This window comes from Schistocerca piceifrons, chromosome X, assembly GCF_021461385.2.
Source record: "Schistocerca piceifrons isolate TAMUIC-IGC-003096 chromosome X, iqSchPice1.1, whole genome shotgun sequence".
NCBI classification, from domain to species: Eukaryota; Metazoa; Arthropoda; class Insecta; order Orthoptera; family Acrididae; genus Schistocerca; species Schistocerca piceifrons.
Window position 1 is genome coordinate 430,271,627 of NC_060149.1, and position 18,202 is coordinate 430,289,828.

The 18,202-nt window shown below is 36.1% G+C and overlaps 1 protein-coding gene across 4 annotated transcripts in view; it reads right to left on the minus strand.

Annotated features, from left to right (window-relative positions):
• LOC124723044 (galactosylgalactosylxylosylprotein 3-beta-glucuronosyltransferase S) overlaps window positions 1-18,202 on the minus strand; it is a 197,026-nt gene that overhangs the window by 37,215 nt on the left and 141,609 nt on the right. For all 4 annotated transcript variants that reach the window (XR_007006486.1, XM_047248223.1, XM_047248225.1 and 1 more), the window contains one exon: window positions 2,638-2,897. Coding sequence is in view for 3 of the 4 variants with exons in the window: in XM_047248223.1 (XP_047104179.1) it covers window positions 2,638-2,897 (260 nt within the window). In the remaining variant the exon portion in view is untranslated. The remainder of the gene's footprint in view (window positions 1-2,637; window positions 2,898-18,202) is intronic.

Below are 18,202 nucleotides of genomic sequence, written 5' to 3' on the forward strand. Positions count from 1 at the left end.
TTGGGGGCAACAGTGTTCAATAAGGGATATAAATTTATCAAGAAACATGTTGCATTTATCACTGGCATTTGGCTCATTATATACATCTCCCCAGTTAACATTTCTTCAAATTTCCCTGAAACGCTTTATAGATACCGAGGTTGACCAGCCTTACACTTTTACTCAATGGTTTCTGAACTGTACACCCTGCTAAGTTTTGTAAGTTAATCAGTTGTGCATCATGATCTGATAATCCATTTATCACAGGGAAAGCATGTGTTAGTTTCATTCAATTCAATTCAATTCAATTTTTATTATCACATAACATGCCTTATACAATCAAAGATTGTGACATAGGTGACTTGTCAGTTTTACACTATATATAATAATACTAAAAATAGACAATAAACTAATAATATATACTGTGTAACATCTTCAAAGAGGTATTTTAATTACAATTATAATGCATTGTTGCCATTCATGAAATCTTCTACACTATAGTAACATTTATCTTTCAGATATTTTTCCAGGTCCCTTTTGGTATCTTTTACATTTGGGTCAACCATATCTTTCCATATTTTATTTACAAATTTCATGCCCATATAGTATGGGGGTTTTTCATATGATTTTAAACGGTGGATGGTTAACATGTAGCTTGTTCTATATCTAGTATCATATTGATGCAAGAAGAAGTTGCTGCCCTCAAAAAGTTGTGGGTTTCTTTTCGTGAAAGTGAGAGTTTCATAGATGTATACGCTTGGAATGCTCATTAGATCTAGTTTTGCAAATATTACCTATTAGAGTGCTACTATTTTGAGCTATATGTGTAGGGAAATTGATCACCGATTCTAAGTTATATGTCATTAATAACACTTTTAGCTCACTTCTCCTATTTGAATTGCTTAGAAAGTTTAAATTGGAATCATCACAGATTAATAACTTCTTATTTTTGTCTGACAGACAGCATAAGAGGGAGTCAAACTTTTTTATGAGTAACTCCCAATCTCCTAATGGGGGCTGTACACTGTTGCTAACATCAGCACTACATTATCTAGCTGTAGTTCACATGCATAAACTTCAAAGTGCTGATTGACACAATATTTGCTTACTTCTACTGTTTTGTACTTACACCCTTGTTTTGTGTAAATGGCAACTCCTCATTTATCCATGCTAGATCTGCAAGTGTAAGATGCTAAACTATACCCATTTAGACTGACACTTTCCATTCCCACGGTTACTTGGTGCTCAGACAGACAAGGTATATTAGTCTCATTCTTATTTTTGAGATCATCTAAACACACTAACAGCTCATCTACTTTACATTTTATTCCCCTGATATTTTGATGTAGTTAGCTTTATCCCTATTTACTGTACATAAAGCTTCTTTTAATCTATTTTTTTATGATTGTCTGTCTGGACTTTGTCTTTAACCTAAAAAACCTATCTGCCTGGTCCTATTAACCACAGGGATCATCCCTTGTGTGACTGTGGCCCCCTCTCACAGTATCTGCTAACAGAAAAGCTAACTTATCTTTCCCCTTCCTATTTAGGTGCAGGCTATGTGTAGTGTCTCCCCACCTACCAATACTGGAACAACACCCATTTGAGGTTTTGATCACAAAATGTATGTCACAACCTCTCCTTCACTTGCTTGCCACGATGCACAGATGAATAACCAAGATCAAGATCAAGACCCACCACACCAGTATAAGTTTGTAATCTTGGCCACAGCAGCAAGTCTACTCAGTTAAAATGGTTAGAATAAAGGGGAGGAGGGAGGGGTTGAGGTTGACGTTCCATCTCTGATAACTTCATTCTTATTGGAACACAAGTTTAGATTACACAAGTATGGGGAAGGAAATCGGATGTGAACCATTTCAAAGGAACCATCACAACATTTCTTGTAAGTGTGATCGTAAATCACAGAAAAAATGTTCTTAATGATTGGATGGGGATCTGTAACTTGTTCCTACTGAATGCGAGTCCAGTGCATTAACTACTGACCGTACTTCACCTAGTTCAGTTCAAAACTGAGAGCACAGAGTTATTTCACTGTTGCAAACTGCGTACTTCAAGAGATACATCTGCTGAATCATAGGCCTAACATTATGGAACTAACCATTATTACAATTGCAACCTTCTCTGTACAATGAAAGGGCTTCTGTTTACCATTATTGAGACTGGCCACTTTCTACGATCAGAAAAGAGTGAAGACAAATCCCCAACTGTTAATAATTACTTTTGAAAGGATGCCAGTCTCCAAATTAAGCCAATGTGAAAATGCATGCTTTTAAAAAAATCACATTTAGCTAAGTGCAAACACAATGCAAGATTTTAAAACACCAGTGGAATAATGTTTTGTTGTTTCCTTTTCTATTTAGAAATGGAGGCAAAAAGGGACCAAGAGACATTTTGAGAGATGTCTTTCAATGGTTTATCAACCAAGCACAAGTTCCTCTTTCAACAAAAATGTCATGCAGTTTGATAACTGTAGAGTTTTGAGTATTTTAATGTACCAGCAATGAGAGCAGTAACTGATGATATATCCATCCAAGATTCTTTACAGCTTGAGTGCCTGTGTAAATTATTTTGATAAATAACTCTACATTTATGTGCAATTTTCATCATTCTGTAAACTGCAAGTTACATCATAAATACCTTTCTTAACACAGGAGAACTAACTGCATAGTCACCAATGAGACCAACTGGGAACATTGAAACTCGCTTCGTACCACGAATTTCTTCAAAGAGCTCTAAATCAAATGTATTATCATCATCTCCAAAATATATCACACCATTCTTCACATGCTTTCTTATCCAGCTGAGTGCAGCTCGTCTATTGGCTACACCTCTTGGAACAATATCTGCTTTGCGATACACCTCTGGCATTGGGCTTGCAATGTGGGTGAAAGGAATACCTGGAATAAGAATAATTAAGCAGTAAATATGAAAGCTATATTTTCACAAGGCAATGAACTAAAGTTTTACCAACTAGTAGGCCTAACCATACAAAAAAAAATCCATTAAAAAAAATTGGAGCATGCATGAAAACATTATTTTACACACTAGCATCTCAAGTAATTAGTATCACCAATATTTCAACAATGGATGTGATTAGAAATCATGGGCAGAACAACAGAAAAAAAATACAAAACTTCAAATGTTGCTCAAAATTTGCAACTTCTTGTTTCTCTGTCCACTGTTCAGAAAGAAACGGTGAGTGGCTGCATTCATTCACAACTGTATACATCAGATGAGTTTTACACAAAAGTAGTATATCAAGTTTTGATGCAAAAAATATTAAAATTACTTTCAAGATATTAGCTCAGTAGGTAACACACACAAATATATGTGGGGCTTGCGAATCCCTTAGTAACGTGCATTATATGATTTGAGGCAAACAGTTCATTAAAAGACTTCTACATTCCCATAAATATTCAAGTTCAATATAAATTAATTGCTGCTCTTCTCTTCATACATTTTTGGTGCACTATTTCTGATGGTTACTAGATTATACAATCATATAAGTGCAAAAGATATAATAATCACAAAATGTAAGAAAGAACTTTGTAGAAGTGAACTGGTTCAGTCATTATTACCAAATGATATGGGTGTATTGTAACACTGAATGAACTCTGATGTTGAAGGAAGATTGGGGCGTAGTGTCCCATCAATTGCAAGTTCATTAGTGACTGAGTACATGCAGTGAAAGGACAAGAATGGGCAAAGAAATTAGCCATCCCATTATCAAAGGAATCATCCTTTTACTTGCCTCAATAAATTTAGGGAAACATGGAAAACAAAAATCAAAATGGACAGATGGGGGATTTGAACGCCAGTTCTACCGGCTGCAATATTAGCACCCTAACATTTGAGACACTTTAGTCTTTGATGCATATACCATCCTAGATAACACTAATTACTGCACAGGAAAAGTACTTCTCAAACATTAGATTAACAAATTGACTAAATTTTAAAAAAAATGTATGTGCCTGTTGCTCACCAGAGCGCGATGTTAACATTGAAAACATATTACTGGGCAGTAACACAATTGTTTTACCCATATTCCTAAAATTTATTTGCTACTTTCATCGAATTCCTAAAAATGTATTTTATTATTATTATTATTATTATTATTATTATTATTATTAGTACCTTATTCATCCGTAGATCTCTTTTTACAAGGATTTAGGACATGACAAAGTATTTACAAGTTTAGACCAATTTAAAATAAGCTAATTCATATACCAGTACACATATATTTACATACTTGTAGTTAGAGACAGTCATTAGATTTACTCCTGGTATAAAATACATTTTTTTTACAAATAAATTATTAAATAATGTAATGCCACACTGTTCACTCATATCTCATTATCAGTCGCTGAACACACTATACGCACATTGTTTCATAACACTACACACACACACACACACACACACACACACACACACACACACACACACACACACACACAGGTAATCTCTGGGCCATTTTTTGTACCGCAACTTCCCATTTGCTATCCTGAAAAACTGAGTCAGCATCCCTCCATAATGAGTGAGATGTTGAGCTCAGAAAGAGGAAGAGGTGTTAGTGTTGTGCTCTGCATTGCTTGGGGGTAAGTATTTCTAGAAAGTAAAAAAGAAGGGAAAAAAAAACAAAGTGAACGTGTTCTGTGGAATGTTGGATGTTTTATAATCATTATTATCATTATTTATTTGTATAAGTTTTTTTTATCAAATCCATACTCTTTTTATCTAAGTAATCCTTCAATGTATAAAAGTACTGCATAACAGGTACTTTTCAGCTGCCTTTTTAAATAAGTATTTTTGCAATTCCTTTCATCTCTTTTGGTAATTTATGGTACAATTTTATTCCTTGGTAGAAAATTGCTGTTTTGAGTTTTATGTTTATTTTTTCTTGGTAAATGTAAGTTGAGTCTATTTCTTGTTGCGTGGTCATGGACAGAGCTGTTTGTGCAGTAATTACCAATGCTATTTTTAATGTGTACAACTGACTGGTAAATGTATTCACATGGAGCGGTTAAAATCCCCAGTGTTTTGAACAGATCTTTACAATGAGCTTGACTAGTATTTTGGTTATTATTCTTATGGCTCTTTTCTGGAGTTTGAAAATAGTGTTCATATTTTGTGCATTTTTTCCCAAAAAAATAATGCCATAGCTAAGAATTGAGTGTACATATGAATAATATGTAACTAAAAGATACAACATGTTACACACTGATGATAGGATTCTAAAGGCATAACATGCTGATGACATTCTGTTTGCAAGTACCTTTGTGTGTTCACATCACTTCAACTGAGAATCAATATTCATTGCTAGAAATTTTGCATTTGTTACACAGTCTATAGAGGTGCCATCTGCATTTAATTTACCATTGTCGTTTTTCCTCTTCAAACTGAAATTCATGGCATTAGTTTTCCTTATGTTCAATGTCACTTTATTGCTTGGCAATCTCTTGTTTTCTCAGTGAATATAATATTGCTGTCATCAGGGAAGAGAATTTTTTCACCATGAGTAACACTACTGGGAAAGTCATTAATGTATACAAGGAATAGTATTGGTCATAATATGCTACCTTGCGGAACCCCTATATTAATGTATTTTGGTTCTGATAAGTTTTTTACTAAATGTTAAATATATTTGAAGTATGTGTTATCTCTACTCTTTGTACCCTGTCTGCTAGGTATGACTGAAACCAGTCATTAGCTACCCCTCTTATTCCTAATGCTTCTAATTTATTTAACACAATCTTGTGGTCTACTGTATCAAATGCCTTTGAAAGATCCAAAAATATGCCTGTGACACACAGCTTTATCAAGAGCATCAAGTACAACTTTTGTGAATTCTACTACAGCTGACTCCGTATTTTTGCCATTTCGGAAACCAAACTGTGTTTCACTTAAAAGATTGTATTTATTCATGGAATTCATTAATCTGCCTTTCATAATTGCTTCTATTATTTTTGAGAATGCTGACAGCAGGGAAATGGGCTGGGTTTTAACTGCTCTGGAAATGTCCCTGATGTGAAGGATTCCTTTATTATATTTGTTAAGGGGCCTTGTATAATCCCCGTGCATTACCGAGTGAGGTGGCGCAGTGGTTAGCACACTGGACTCGCATCGGAGCACGACGGTTCAATCCCACATCCAGCCATCCTGATGTAGGTTTTCCGTGATTTTCCTAAATCATTTCAGGCTAATGCTGGGATGGTTCCTTTGAAAGGGTACGGCCGACTTCCTTCCTTGTCCTTCCCTAATCCGATGAGACCGATGACCTCACTGTTTGGCCTCCTTCCCCTAAAACAACCCAACCCCTATGCATTGTTTCTGTACAAACACTGGTACTTCATCTAAGCCTACTGACTTTTTATTTTTTAGTTTTTGAACAGTTTTATTGACTTCATTCTTTGCGGTTGGTAGTAACATCATTGTATTTAGTGCAACATTATTTACAGGTGTTATATTTGTTTTGGGGGATTTTTGCTGTAACTTCTCTGCAATACTTGAAAAATGCTCATTTACATAGTTTGCTAAGTGTTGTGGATCATTTATTACCTTATCCCCCTCCCTTAGCAGTATGTTATTCTGCATTTGTTTGCCTCTCCCTGTTTCCTTTTTTATAACATCCCAGACTGCTTTGCTTTTATTCTCTGCATTATATATTATTTTGCTATTAGATGACTTTTTTGCAGCAATCAGCACCTTCCTATAGATCTTTTTGTATCTATGATAGAAATTTAAGAATTCTGGATCATTGTGAATCTTTTTCATGGAACTGAGGTGTTTAAGTGTTCGGGAGGACTTCTTGATATCTGCTGTTATCCATCTGTATTTGTGAGATGTTGATACAGACATGCATACTTTTGGAAACGCCTTTTCAAAGTTCAATTTAAACAATGTGGAGAATTTAGAGAATTTCATCCCAGCTTTGTTTTTCTAGTTCTTTTCAAACATCTTTTATTTTGGTTTCTGATCGATGTCGATTGAAGGCTTATAGTTAAGGGAATGATTCGATGCCTGATTCTACTGTTTTTATTTGACAGAGATGGTCTGATAGCCCGAGATCTTTTACAGTTACATCATGTTTTTCCCTGTCCATATTTGTGGCCACATGGTCAATTACTGATGCAGTCACTGTAGTAACCCTTGTTGCACTATTGACCAATAGGGATACGCCAAAACTTTGAAGGATGTTTATGAAGGTGCTGCTGGATTCATTTTTAATATTAGTGTTGATGTTAATGCCCCACACAGAATTACGTTTACCTTTGTACTTATGCCCCACACAGAATTACGTTTACCTTTGTACTTGAGACTTTATCTAGAACTTCTGTTAATTTTCTGAAAAAATTGTTGACACTACCACTGGGAGATCTATACACACAAACACAAAATGATTAATTTCTTGGTGACATCAAGCCCTGTTAATTCAATAGCTGATATTTCAAAGTGTTTGTCTTCACTTACTGTACTGAGGTCATGTACTGATTTGAACTGTGTTCCTTTTCTGATATAAATGCATGATCCTCCACCCATTGAAGTAGTTCTGCATTAAGAGTTTGCCCTTTCATATAATGATAATACTACATTTTGGATTTCTGTGTCTCTACACCAGTGCTCAGTAATACAAACTACTGTACAGTTCAAAGACTGGAGCTCAACCTCTAATAGTTGTATTTTATTTTTTATTGATTGCAAGTTTTGATGGAGGATTGATAAGTCTGTGAAATACCCTATGTTACTCTTTCCAATGGTTTGTCTCTCTTTGTGACATCTGGTATGAGTGATATTTGAAGCGTTAAAATCTGTCTTGTGAGTGACTGTTTCAGTGTTTTTTAAACTGCTGGAGAAACGCTTTAGACAGGCAACCTGTTGTCTGGATTTATCCTAAAGAAGACCTACTTTTCCTACCTTTGACAACAGGTATTTGACCTTGTGTGGCACGACATCCACCCCCTATACTTTCGTGAATCAGTTGTACCAATCTTCCCTTTCCAGTCCTGTTTAGGTGTTATTTTCACCCACATGTATCCCATTGTTTCCACCATAATTAACATGAAATTCCTCTTTTATACTTTCATGGGACTTCAAAAAACCTGTGTAAAGTGTGAGGAAATAAAAGTGGCAGGAAACTACTTTTTAAGCACAAACATATGCTTTACACATCACAAGGAAATTTGTACTTCATACTTTGTGACAAAAAAATCCAGAATATAGTTTGTTTCAGTTTATTTTGGTACTTTTTTTTCTATCTGGTTTCCTCAATCATAGCTGTACTTGAAAGTTTTTATGTCTACATTAAAATTTAGTGCAAAAGCAATTACAAGATTTGGACATACGTATATGAAACCAAAAACCCCAAGAAAGCAAGCCGCAATTGCAGACCTAGGCCTGTGAAAAAACATTTATATGCAGACAGTCAAGGAAGGAAATTAAGGGATATAGTTGAGAACAATTCAAGCCACCATATCTCAGCCACAATAAAACCTAGTGCAACATTTAAAGATGTAGCAGGTTCTTCATCGCCAGAAGCTATGGAACTGGCAGTTTTTCTGGCTGGATCAAATAACATAGCGAGAAATGAAGGAAAAGACTTCTTGTTATCATTGAGGAAGAAACTGCAGGAACTACAAAATACAAAAATCCTCATCTTTTCAATACCATGTTGGCATGATCTTCCATCCTGGTCTTAAGTGAATGTTGAAGTGAGAAGAGTAAATGAAGAAAATTTGTAAATACTTTAAAAATGTCTGTTTTGTAAACATAACTAACTTAGGTACAAGATTCCACACTGCTCATGGTCTCCATCTGAATCAACTCGGAAAGAAGTATAAGAGTAATGAAATCATAAAAGTAGCCAATGAGTTGGACATAGCAAAAATCGATAGCTCGGAGTCAATACCACTTAGATTTAGGGAAAACTCTTTTTTAGAGGTAGCAAAGAAGGGCCAAGACTAACAGGTTTGCCCAGATTCACACTGGACGAGCAGATTACAGATAAGAATAATATAATAAATGTCGGTAACACTAGAGAGAGATATATCAGTAATGGCGATTGCCCCCATAAAAAAAATTACTCACCAACTTTGTCTCTCAAGATAGGTTATATCAATATTGAAAGTATAAGTGGAAAACACGTAATTTTAAACAAATTTGCAAAAGAGAACTTATTTGATGTAGTATGCTTAAGTGAGCACTGGTGTAAAGGAAATGAAATATCTTTTCATGTACTAGATGATTTCCACTTAGCAAACAGCTTTAGCAGAGAGCAGCATATTCAGGGGGTGTATCAATTTACATTAAGAAAGAATTAATAAATTGTAGTAATGAACTAGATCTAGGATTTCTATGCAGTGAGATACATTTTGAAGCCACAGGTGTATACCTGGATCATTTAAAAATTGCTATTGTATCTCATTATAGATCACCAGACGGAAGTCCACTAATATTTTTAGAAAAACTTGAGACTTTACTAAACTTCTTTCTTAGTCCTCAGTGAAAGAAATATAGTATAGTGATTGGTGGTGACATCAATGCCGCATTTGTTGTAAACAAAGACATGCACACCATACATAAATTTAAAAACCTGTTATGACAATTCAACTTCATTTTTATGAACTGCAAACCCACAAGACAGTCCGCTTGTCTCGACAACATACTTACAAATGTCAATAGAGAGTTACTGCCCTCAGATGTAGCTGCCTTCAATTTCTCGGACCATAACTCAGTTTGGGTAAAAATCGGTACAGATAGGACTAATATGGACTATAAGGAGTTTAAAGAGCCTAAAATAATCATCACAAGACCAATAACGCAAGAAAAATTGTCTAATTTCATTGTCTCACTCAGTAATTATGACTGGTCACATACATTTAACAATAATGTCCAGGGCTCTGCCAATACATTGTTCGATAGATTTTTTCATTCTTTCTTAAATATATTCGAGACCAACTGCCCTCAATACAAATGTAAAGTTAACATTAAAAGTAAAAGCAATAGACGTAGGGATAAGAATCAACGGTATACCGCTCAACTAGCCAATATGAAAATGAGGTAGTTGTTGTATAGAGATTCTTACAGACTTCAGAAAACTGATATAGCTAAACAAAGGTACTCGTGAGCACAACAGGAATATAAGTATGCTTTAAATGAGGCCAATAAACAACATAACCTAGTCACCATTGAGTCATCAAAAAATAAATGCAAAAAAGCATGGACTATAATAAATTCAGTGGCCAAAAGCAAGCAGAAAGCTGAGGTAGAAATTTCAGCAGATGAATTTAATAACTACTGTACAAAATCTGTTAACCAAATTAGGGACAGCATTGGGAGGCCGCAAGAAACTAGTTGATCTCATTAAATATCATAATGTAGACTACACCCTGAAAGATAAATTCCTTTTAACAGAGGTCACACCAGATGTTGTTTTAACTATTGTAAATAATTTTAGGCCCTCCAATAGTAAAGATATAAACGGTATTTCTTGCAATATGTTAAAAAGATAATTGGGCACATAGTATATCCTCTTACTAAATGTATAAACAGATGTCTAATTGAAGTAGTATTCCCAGATGTATTAAATTATCCAGGGTAGTGCCCACTTACAAGAAAAGAGACAAAAACTGCCCATCTAGCTATTGCCCAATATCTCTGACACCTATTTTATCTAAAGTTTTGGAATCCATCAACAACTCCCAGTTGTGTGATTATCTGACATGTAATAACATTATTACTGCAGTACAATTTGGCTTTAGGAAGGGCAAATCCACAGTCCATGCCATTGACTACCTGATTAAAAAAGTGCTTAATGCATATGAATGAAAAAATTTTGCTCAGCTTACCTTTTGTGATCTTAGCAAAGCCTTCGATTGTGTGGAGCATATTTCACTCCTCAACAAACTAGTTTATTACAGATTCACAAACAGTGAAGTTGACAACATTTTCGAATCTTTCCTCAACAACAAATTGTTTGTATTGGTAAACAGAGATCACAGCTAGCTGAAGTTAAGTGTGGTGTGCCACAAGGCTCAGTATTAGGACCTCTGCTATTTATCCCAATGACAAACGATCTACCATCTTACATAAATACTCACTCCATTCTCTATGCAGATGATACCACTTTTTTCAATGTCAGCTCAGACATGGATATGCTCCAAACTGAGGCAAATGACACAATATCACAAGCATCAGTCTAGTTTTGAGCTAATGGGTTCCTGCTTGATGAGAGTAAATCTCAAAAGATTGTATTTAGTTTAAGAGATCTGCCAGTAGCAGACTTCATGGATAGTGTTAAGTTCTTAGGTATTGTTATAGATAGTAAATTGACTTGCAAGGCTGTCTAGAGTGGTGTATTTGTTAAGGAATTTAAAAAACCATGTACCTGCGGCCTATGTAAGATCGGCCTGCTTTGCTTTTTTTCAAAGCATTATATCTTATGGACTTTTAATATGGGGCAATAGCTCACACCTTCAGGACATTTTGGTACTTCAGAAGAAAGTAATTTGAATTATAACAAACAGTGATAAACTGGCCCACTGCAAACCACTGTTTATCAACTTAAAAATATTAACCGTTATAAACATGTATATTTACACTGTTCTACTGCATATAAAGAGCAACTTATCAGAATACCAGCGTAGAAGAGATGTACACTCTCATGGAACCAGATATAGTAACCATCTTGACATACCTTACTCTAGATTATCCAAGTGACTGAACAGCTATGAAGTGGTGGGTATGAAGATGTTTAACAAACTGCCACTAGAATGGGTAGAAGCTCCATTTGATTTATTTAAAGACAAATTATTCAGTTTGTTAGCTGCAAATCCTTGCTACTCACTTCAGGAATTTTATGACTGTAAAATATCATAGTGGTACCGGTTTGGAGAGTTCAGCAAAATTTCTTAACTAAGTAATTTATGATGCAATGCTTTTCATATTATTTGATTTTAAATATTGTATTACATGGAAAACTAATAGTGACATTTTGATCTTGAACCCATGTATATATGCTGTATAACTTGTATTTATGTAACTTGACTTTGTCAATTGCTGTAATAGCTAAATGACAATAAAATTTCATTCAATTCATTCAGTTCAATTCAATTTATAATACCAAACTGTAGATAAAAGGTATATCATACTTCATATCAACGTCGTACACAAACTGATTTTTTAAAAGAAAACTGTGCCAAATACACAACAGCATTCTATGAGGTATCAGGATTGCAGCCAGAACATGTTGCCTTCTTGCCACAATATTACAGCTGGCAACCATTCAGTCACCTTCAGGTGTCCACCACTGGAGGCTGCTAGTTCATGGTGTCTGCTTTATAGCAAAAGTTGGCATGGACCTGCATGCGCATTGGCAGCTGTCATAGGTATGTCCTCTGTCAAAGTCTGTGCTATCTCCAAATACTATTCCCTCTGTGGCATGCAGGCTTATGCGTAAAGGTGAAACTGCATGTCTGCTCTCTGTCGGAACACGCACTTGCAGTGTTAAAAACAAATGTCAGATGTCGCCAGATGTGTCATTAGGAATAAAATGTTTTCTCTCAGAAAAAATTAAAGAGATCAAAGGGTCCCAGGCCTTGTCCAGTTGAAAGCCGCCGTCACGATTTATAAGACCTTGCGCTAGACACATTTCCACAGATTCTTTAGTTACTGAATTCCAAAAGGAGCTCACCAGAACCAAGATTTTTGTGGAATAATAATCCATAAAGAGAATAATCCACAGACTGTCCTGCAGTAATACAATGCTCAGCTACAGTTGACTTACTGGGCTGTGAAAGGTGAGTGTGGCGTTCATGTTCAACACACCTTTCCTGTACTGTGTGTATCATCTGACCTATGAAAGCTTTGTCACACTGGCAAAAAATTTTGTAAATTCCAGCCTTCCACAATCCCAGATTGTCATTTACCGAACCGAAAAGAGCACTAATCTTTGCTGGTGGTCGGAAGATTAGTTTAACTTTATGTTTCTTAGGTTCCTGCCTACTTTAGATGAAAGATTGATGACATATGGAAGGAACACCCTGGACTTGAACAGCTCCTTATCTTCATGATGTTGTGGGTGGTCATGTTTGTTCCTCCTTAGCAATGTGCTAATCTGCTGTGGAAAGTAACCATTATCTTTGAACACTGACTGTAGATGTTCCAGCTCCTTTTTAAGGCTGTCTTCATCAGAAACAGCATGCACCCAGTGCATCAATGTTCTAAAGATGCCTGTAGTTTCTGATGCTTGCAGATGGAGGTCCATATGCCCACACACATGTCAGTGGGGCAAGATCAAATGCATAGTACATGAAAGATGCACTGAATATGAGTGCCACACTCACCTTTCACAGCCCAATAAGTCGGGTGTAGCTGAGCATTGTATTACCACAGGACACACTACGGATTATTCTGTCTATGGATTATTCTGCCACAAAAATCTTGGTTCCAGTGAGATTCTTTTGGGATTCAGTAATTAAAGAATCTGTGGAAATATGTCTAATACAAGATCTTATAAATTGTGATGGTGGCTTTCAACTGGACAAAGCTTGTGACCCAATGATCCCCTTAATTTCTTTTGAGAGAAAACACTTTATTCATAATGACACATCTGGCAACATCTGACATTTGTTTTTAGCACTGCAAGCACGCATTCTGACAGAGGTCAGACTTGTAGTTTCACTTTTACACATGCACCTGCGTACCACAGGTGAAACAGTATTTGCAGGGGGCCGGACTTTGAGAAAGGATGCTTCTGTGATGGCCACTAATGCGCATATGTTTTCACATCAGTTTTTGCTGTATAGCCAACACCATGAACTAGCAGTCTCCAATGGTGGACACCTGAAGATGGCTGAATGGTTGCCACCTGTAATATTGTGGCAAGAAGTCAACATGATCTGGCTGCAATCCCGAAAACTCATAGAATATTCAATACACCAAAAACACCTCAAAAATTACAAACAGGATAGCAGTCAGCAAGGGTTGATGTTGACCGACTACATAAGATGCTGGACCCAGTGACAAAATTACATTTTATTAACGTCATCATGAAGTTAAATGTACATAGGTATGCAGCGGTGTATGGAAATATAATTCTGTAGGACAGGATATAGAGCAGAATGTGCAGTTAAATTTTAGCTGTGCTGTCAGGTCCCCTCCTAACCACATATTCTGAAAGAAGAGTCAAAAGTGTATGGCAATTATATTTGTATTTAAATTTATGTTGTTTGAGGCTTTGCCAACATGTTAAACTGCTTGAATGCTTCACAGGCATTGCACTAGATAGTGTTGTGTAAACTGCACAATATTTCCACAAGGCAGTTCTTCACCATCTATAAGTACCACTGATGCACTGCTGCAGTGGCTTGCAAATTGATGTACTAGCTTGCTGGAAACAGGAATGCACAAGGGTTTGAGCTATAATGTCATTGTCAACATCCAGAGCCTCCTGTTGGGGGAACGAGCCATGCTCTCTGCATGTGGGGCACAGTAAATCATGGCCGCAGTCTGAAGATCCTGCATACATCTGCAGGTAAGCTGTTGGTGCCTGACTTAATTGTCCTGGCTTTGATTCCCCATGTGTTGATGCATTCATTTGTCTGCAGGCTATGATGCCTCAGTGGTGCCAATGCTGATTTGCTGAGTTGAAATACCATTTATCTCTTAATTAAGTCATTAATTATATGTATTTCACTGCTTCTTTAATGAAAGAGTCCCAGTACATGGAGACAGACAAGAGATCTAGGTCCCTAGACAGTTCATGCCATGTCCTGTGTCTAGACAGTAATCAGCAACAGATTTTCCACAGGGGCACGGGATTTTACAAATTCCTGGTCTCCTTAAACCTCAGTCAAGGAACGCAGCATCTTTTGCTCTTATGCCAGAGGGTGGAAGAGACAAAAGCCCTGCAAGCACGTGGTCCATCTGTCTGGTTTACAGGTATCTGCAGTGTGCGAGAGAGAGTGCGAACACATCAGTGGAAGTTGCAAATTGGGCAGAAGATGATCGATGCTGTTTCTGAGTGAGTGACCACTTGTCAACAGCCATATGTACATCACGTGCTTGCCCACAGGCTACGAATATACAGTGTGCATATGCACAAATTGGTTTCATTACCAGCAGAGTTAGGTAAAATTTATCTGAATGACACATGATGAATAGAGATAAATATTATTATTGGTGACTTACAAATAAAAATATTTATCCAAAACATTATTCACTTACGTAAACAAAAATATTAATTTGTCATCTGTGAATAAAAAGCATTATGAAAAGAAGATAAATTTGAAACCAAGTGACATTTGTTGTTCCAGTTCTTTGTCATTAATTAAACAAATGTAAATTTGTTGCTTTTAAAGTAGTTTTCAGGAAAACTCTTTTTTTAAACATCTTTTCAGAAAGTAAATTTGATTTTTTGAAGATTCGTCACTGTGACACACTCAGAAAATATGTTCTACATTTCAAAGGGATATCAATGTTTTATATTTCCTGAAGTCATCCTTTTTGCAGAATAATGATATAAGACTTTAATATCACAATTTTCTTTGGCAAAAACTGAGAAAGCACCAATTCTGCCATACTACCAGGCTGCTGAAACATGTCACTTCAAAGTCACTCTACAAATGCCTTGAATTTGACAGCATGACTCAAAAACATATGAAAAACATGAGGCACTGTGTCTGCTGAACCAGTTACAGTACAGCTACATATGCTGATTCATACGGTGAAGCTACCATTTTGCCAGCTTCTGTGTAACATTGTGGGTTAGTGTGTGATTGGCTGCTTCTATATAGCTGTGTTGTGTTGTGTTACCTTCTTGGCCCACGATTTTTGTGTATTAAAAAGTATCACAAAAAAGATGTAATTTGTGGTGTGCCAATCTGTTGGGTAATGTAATGTCATTAAAATAGTCAACTTTAGAACAGCTGTGAAGGATGTGTGAGTTTTATGAGCAAGTAAAAGAATTTGTTTCTGTTCAAGGGCATCCATCAATCCTGCTGATAAAATTTAACAGTACTCCCTGAAAACTCTAGAACTCAGTGAAAGGACTATAATAAGAAAAGAAGTGCTACTTTGAGACTTGAAAGGTAGTAAAGTAAGCCATGTGCAACAAAACCCCAGTGGAGAGAACAGTGTATTTTTAAGTATCCCTGGAAAGGAAAAAAAGCAGCCTCACTCAATTACAGAACTAGATTCATTCCTAACCAATGCAGTTCAACAGTACATTTACGGACATTATAGTAGCAAAGAATATCCTAGAGTAGTAAAGTTGCTACTTTCAAGCACTGGTAATAGGATACCATCTTATCACTGTCATTTCTGCCCAAGTGAATAACATTCAAAATAACATGCATTTGACTATAGCAGAAGTGGAAAGGTTATTACATGAAGGTCTTGGTACTGTTGACACCATCAGATGTGGGAAGAAAGCAGACCATGTCGGTAAGCTTATTAGAGAAGCACAGATTATAGATGCAAATGTAAACGAAAATGAACATTTATTGATTTCTCTTGATGACAATGGTTTTGGCACCAATTCAAATGACAGTACTGATAGAGAAATGGACGGCATTGTGCCACTGACGACATAAATTGGTGAGTGCAAATGTATCCAAAATTAATTCTTTCACTCTTCAACAGAGTATGCACCTCTTTCTTTAGTTCTTTCTGTGTGTGTCAATAGGTTGATCCTTGTTATGCTTAGGTTTACATTATTATATGATCTTTTATACACAGCTATTATTGTAACAATTCAGAATGTCTTCTCATACACACTCTCATTAACTTTGGTTATTATTCATTCCTTTCAAAGTTTCATATTTTATCAAATGCCTCTTAACTACAGAGGTTTTCTCCATTGTCAGAAACACATTCTTTGTTACACTTAGGTATACGTTATTACACAATGGCTTGTATACATGGTGACTGTAACCTACATTTACAAAACATACTTCAAAGCTATCAGCTGTGGGCATGCGCAGTGGTAGCTATTGCAACCTCACAATTGCAGTACAGCCACCTATACACGAACTGTCAAGTGACATGTTCACTGGCCCAGATATAGATTTGGCAAATAACTTTGTTGTGATTCCATGTTAGGATCAACTCCCAAATTATGTTCAAAATAAATTTTCTTTTTTTGTTTTCTTTGATAGTTCTTTGGTTATTATATGTCTATAGTTTTTGTAAGCCTCCCTTGTTCACAGACAGCAATACAACTGAACTATCTGTATTTTAATTATGATTAAGAAATTGCTGCAATACCTGCAACTGGTGTAGAAAGGCAGAAAAAGTCTTCCAATCATCTTGATACTTTCTCAACGAAAAAGTTGTCAGTGGGCTTTTTTTTTTTTTTTAATCCAATATGTCTTCCAAAACTTTTCAATCTGAAAACTCTATGGAGTTGCATTTATACAAGTTAGATAAAAAAAAACTATTCTATCTTCCCACAGAAAGCTTACTCAGAGTCAGCCCTAAACAAATTTCAATGACTTAGGACATTCAGTAGCATTCCAGAAATATTTTAGGAGACTTTAAATGTATAGTGTGTTGATGTTAGTCATTAAAGCCCCCTGAGGTCTTACTCTGTTCACTTATTTTTTGGTACTACAAATATGAATGAACTACATAATTATATCAACAAGACATCCATATCCAACCATGTTAGCAGTCTTGGTAAAATGGAGGAAGGTGTTGCAAATTTAAAGTTTCCACTGGCTGCATTCTCATCTTTTGCTATTTATGTAGAGCAATCCTCATGTTAAGAGGGAGAGGGGGAAGTATTGCCACATGCAGAGGCAATTAAATTGGGCTGTGTCAGTAGTGTAACTGGCAAGGGTGTAGGCACACTAGTGCAGCCACAGCCATGACGAATGGTTAGCTGTGACTACAGCTAATACAACCAGGGCTGCACTTGGCCGGGATGGTTGACAGTCAATTGGTTGCAACTAATTTCTTGTTACATTTCATTGCAGAGAACAGTTGTTCACAAACATACGTGGAACCCAACATTGATATTATTGTAGCCGCCAGTTTGTGCAAACGAGGAAATCTATCCTGAGGGAAGTGTCTGTAGAATTCCAAAATGTTTTTCTTGTTCTGAAAGTTGTCTCTGTATTCTCTGTCACACTGCAGGTCAATAATTTCTAGTTGCAGCTCAGGACGAATCTCTTCAATAATCGCTGAATATGGAGAGGAGAACACA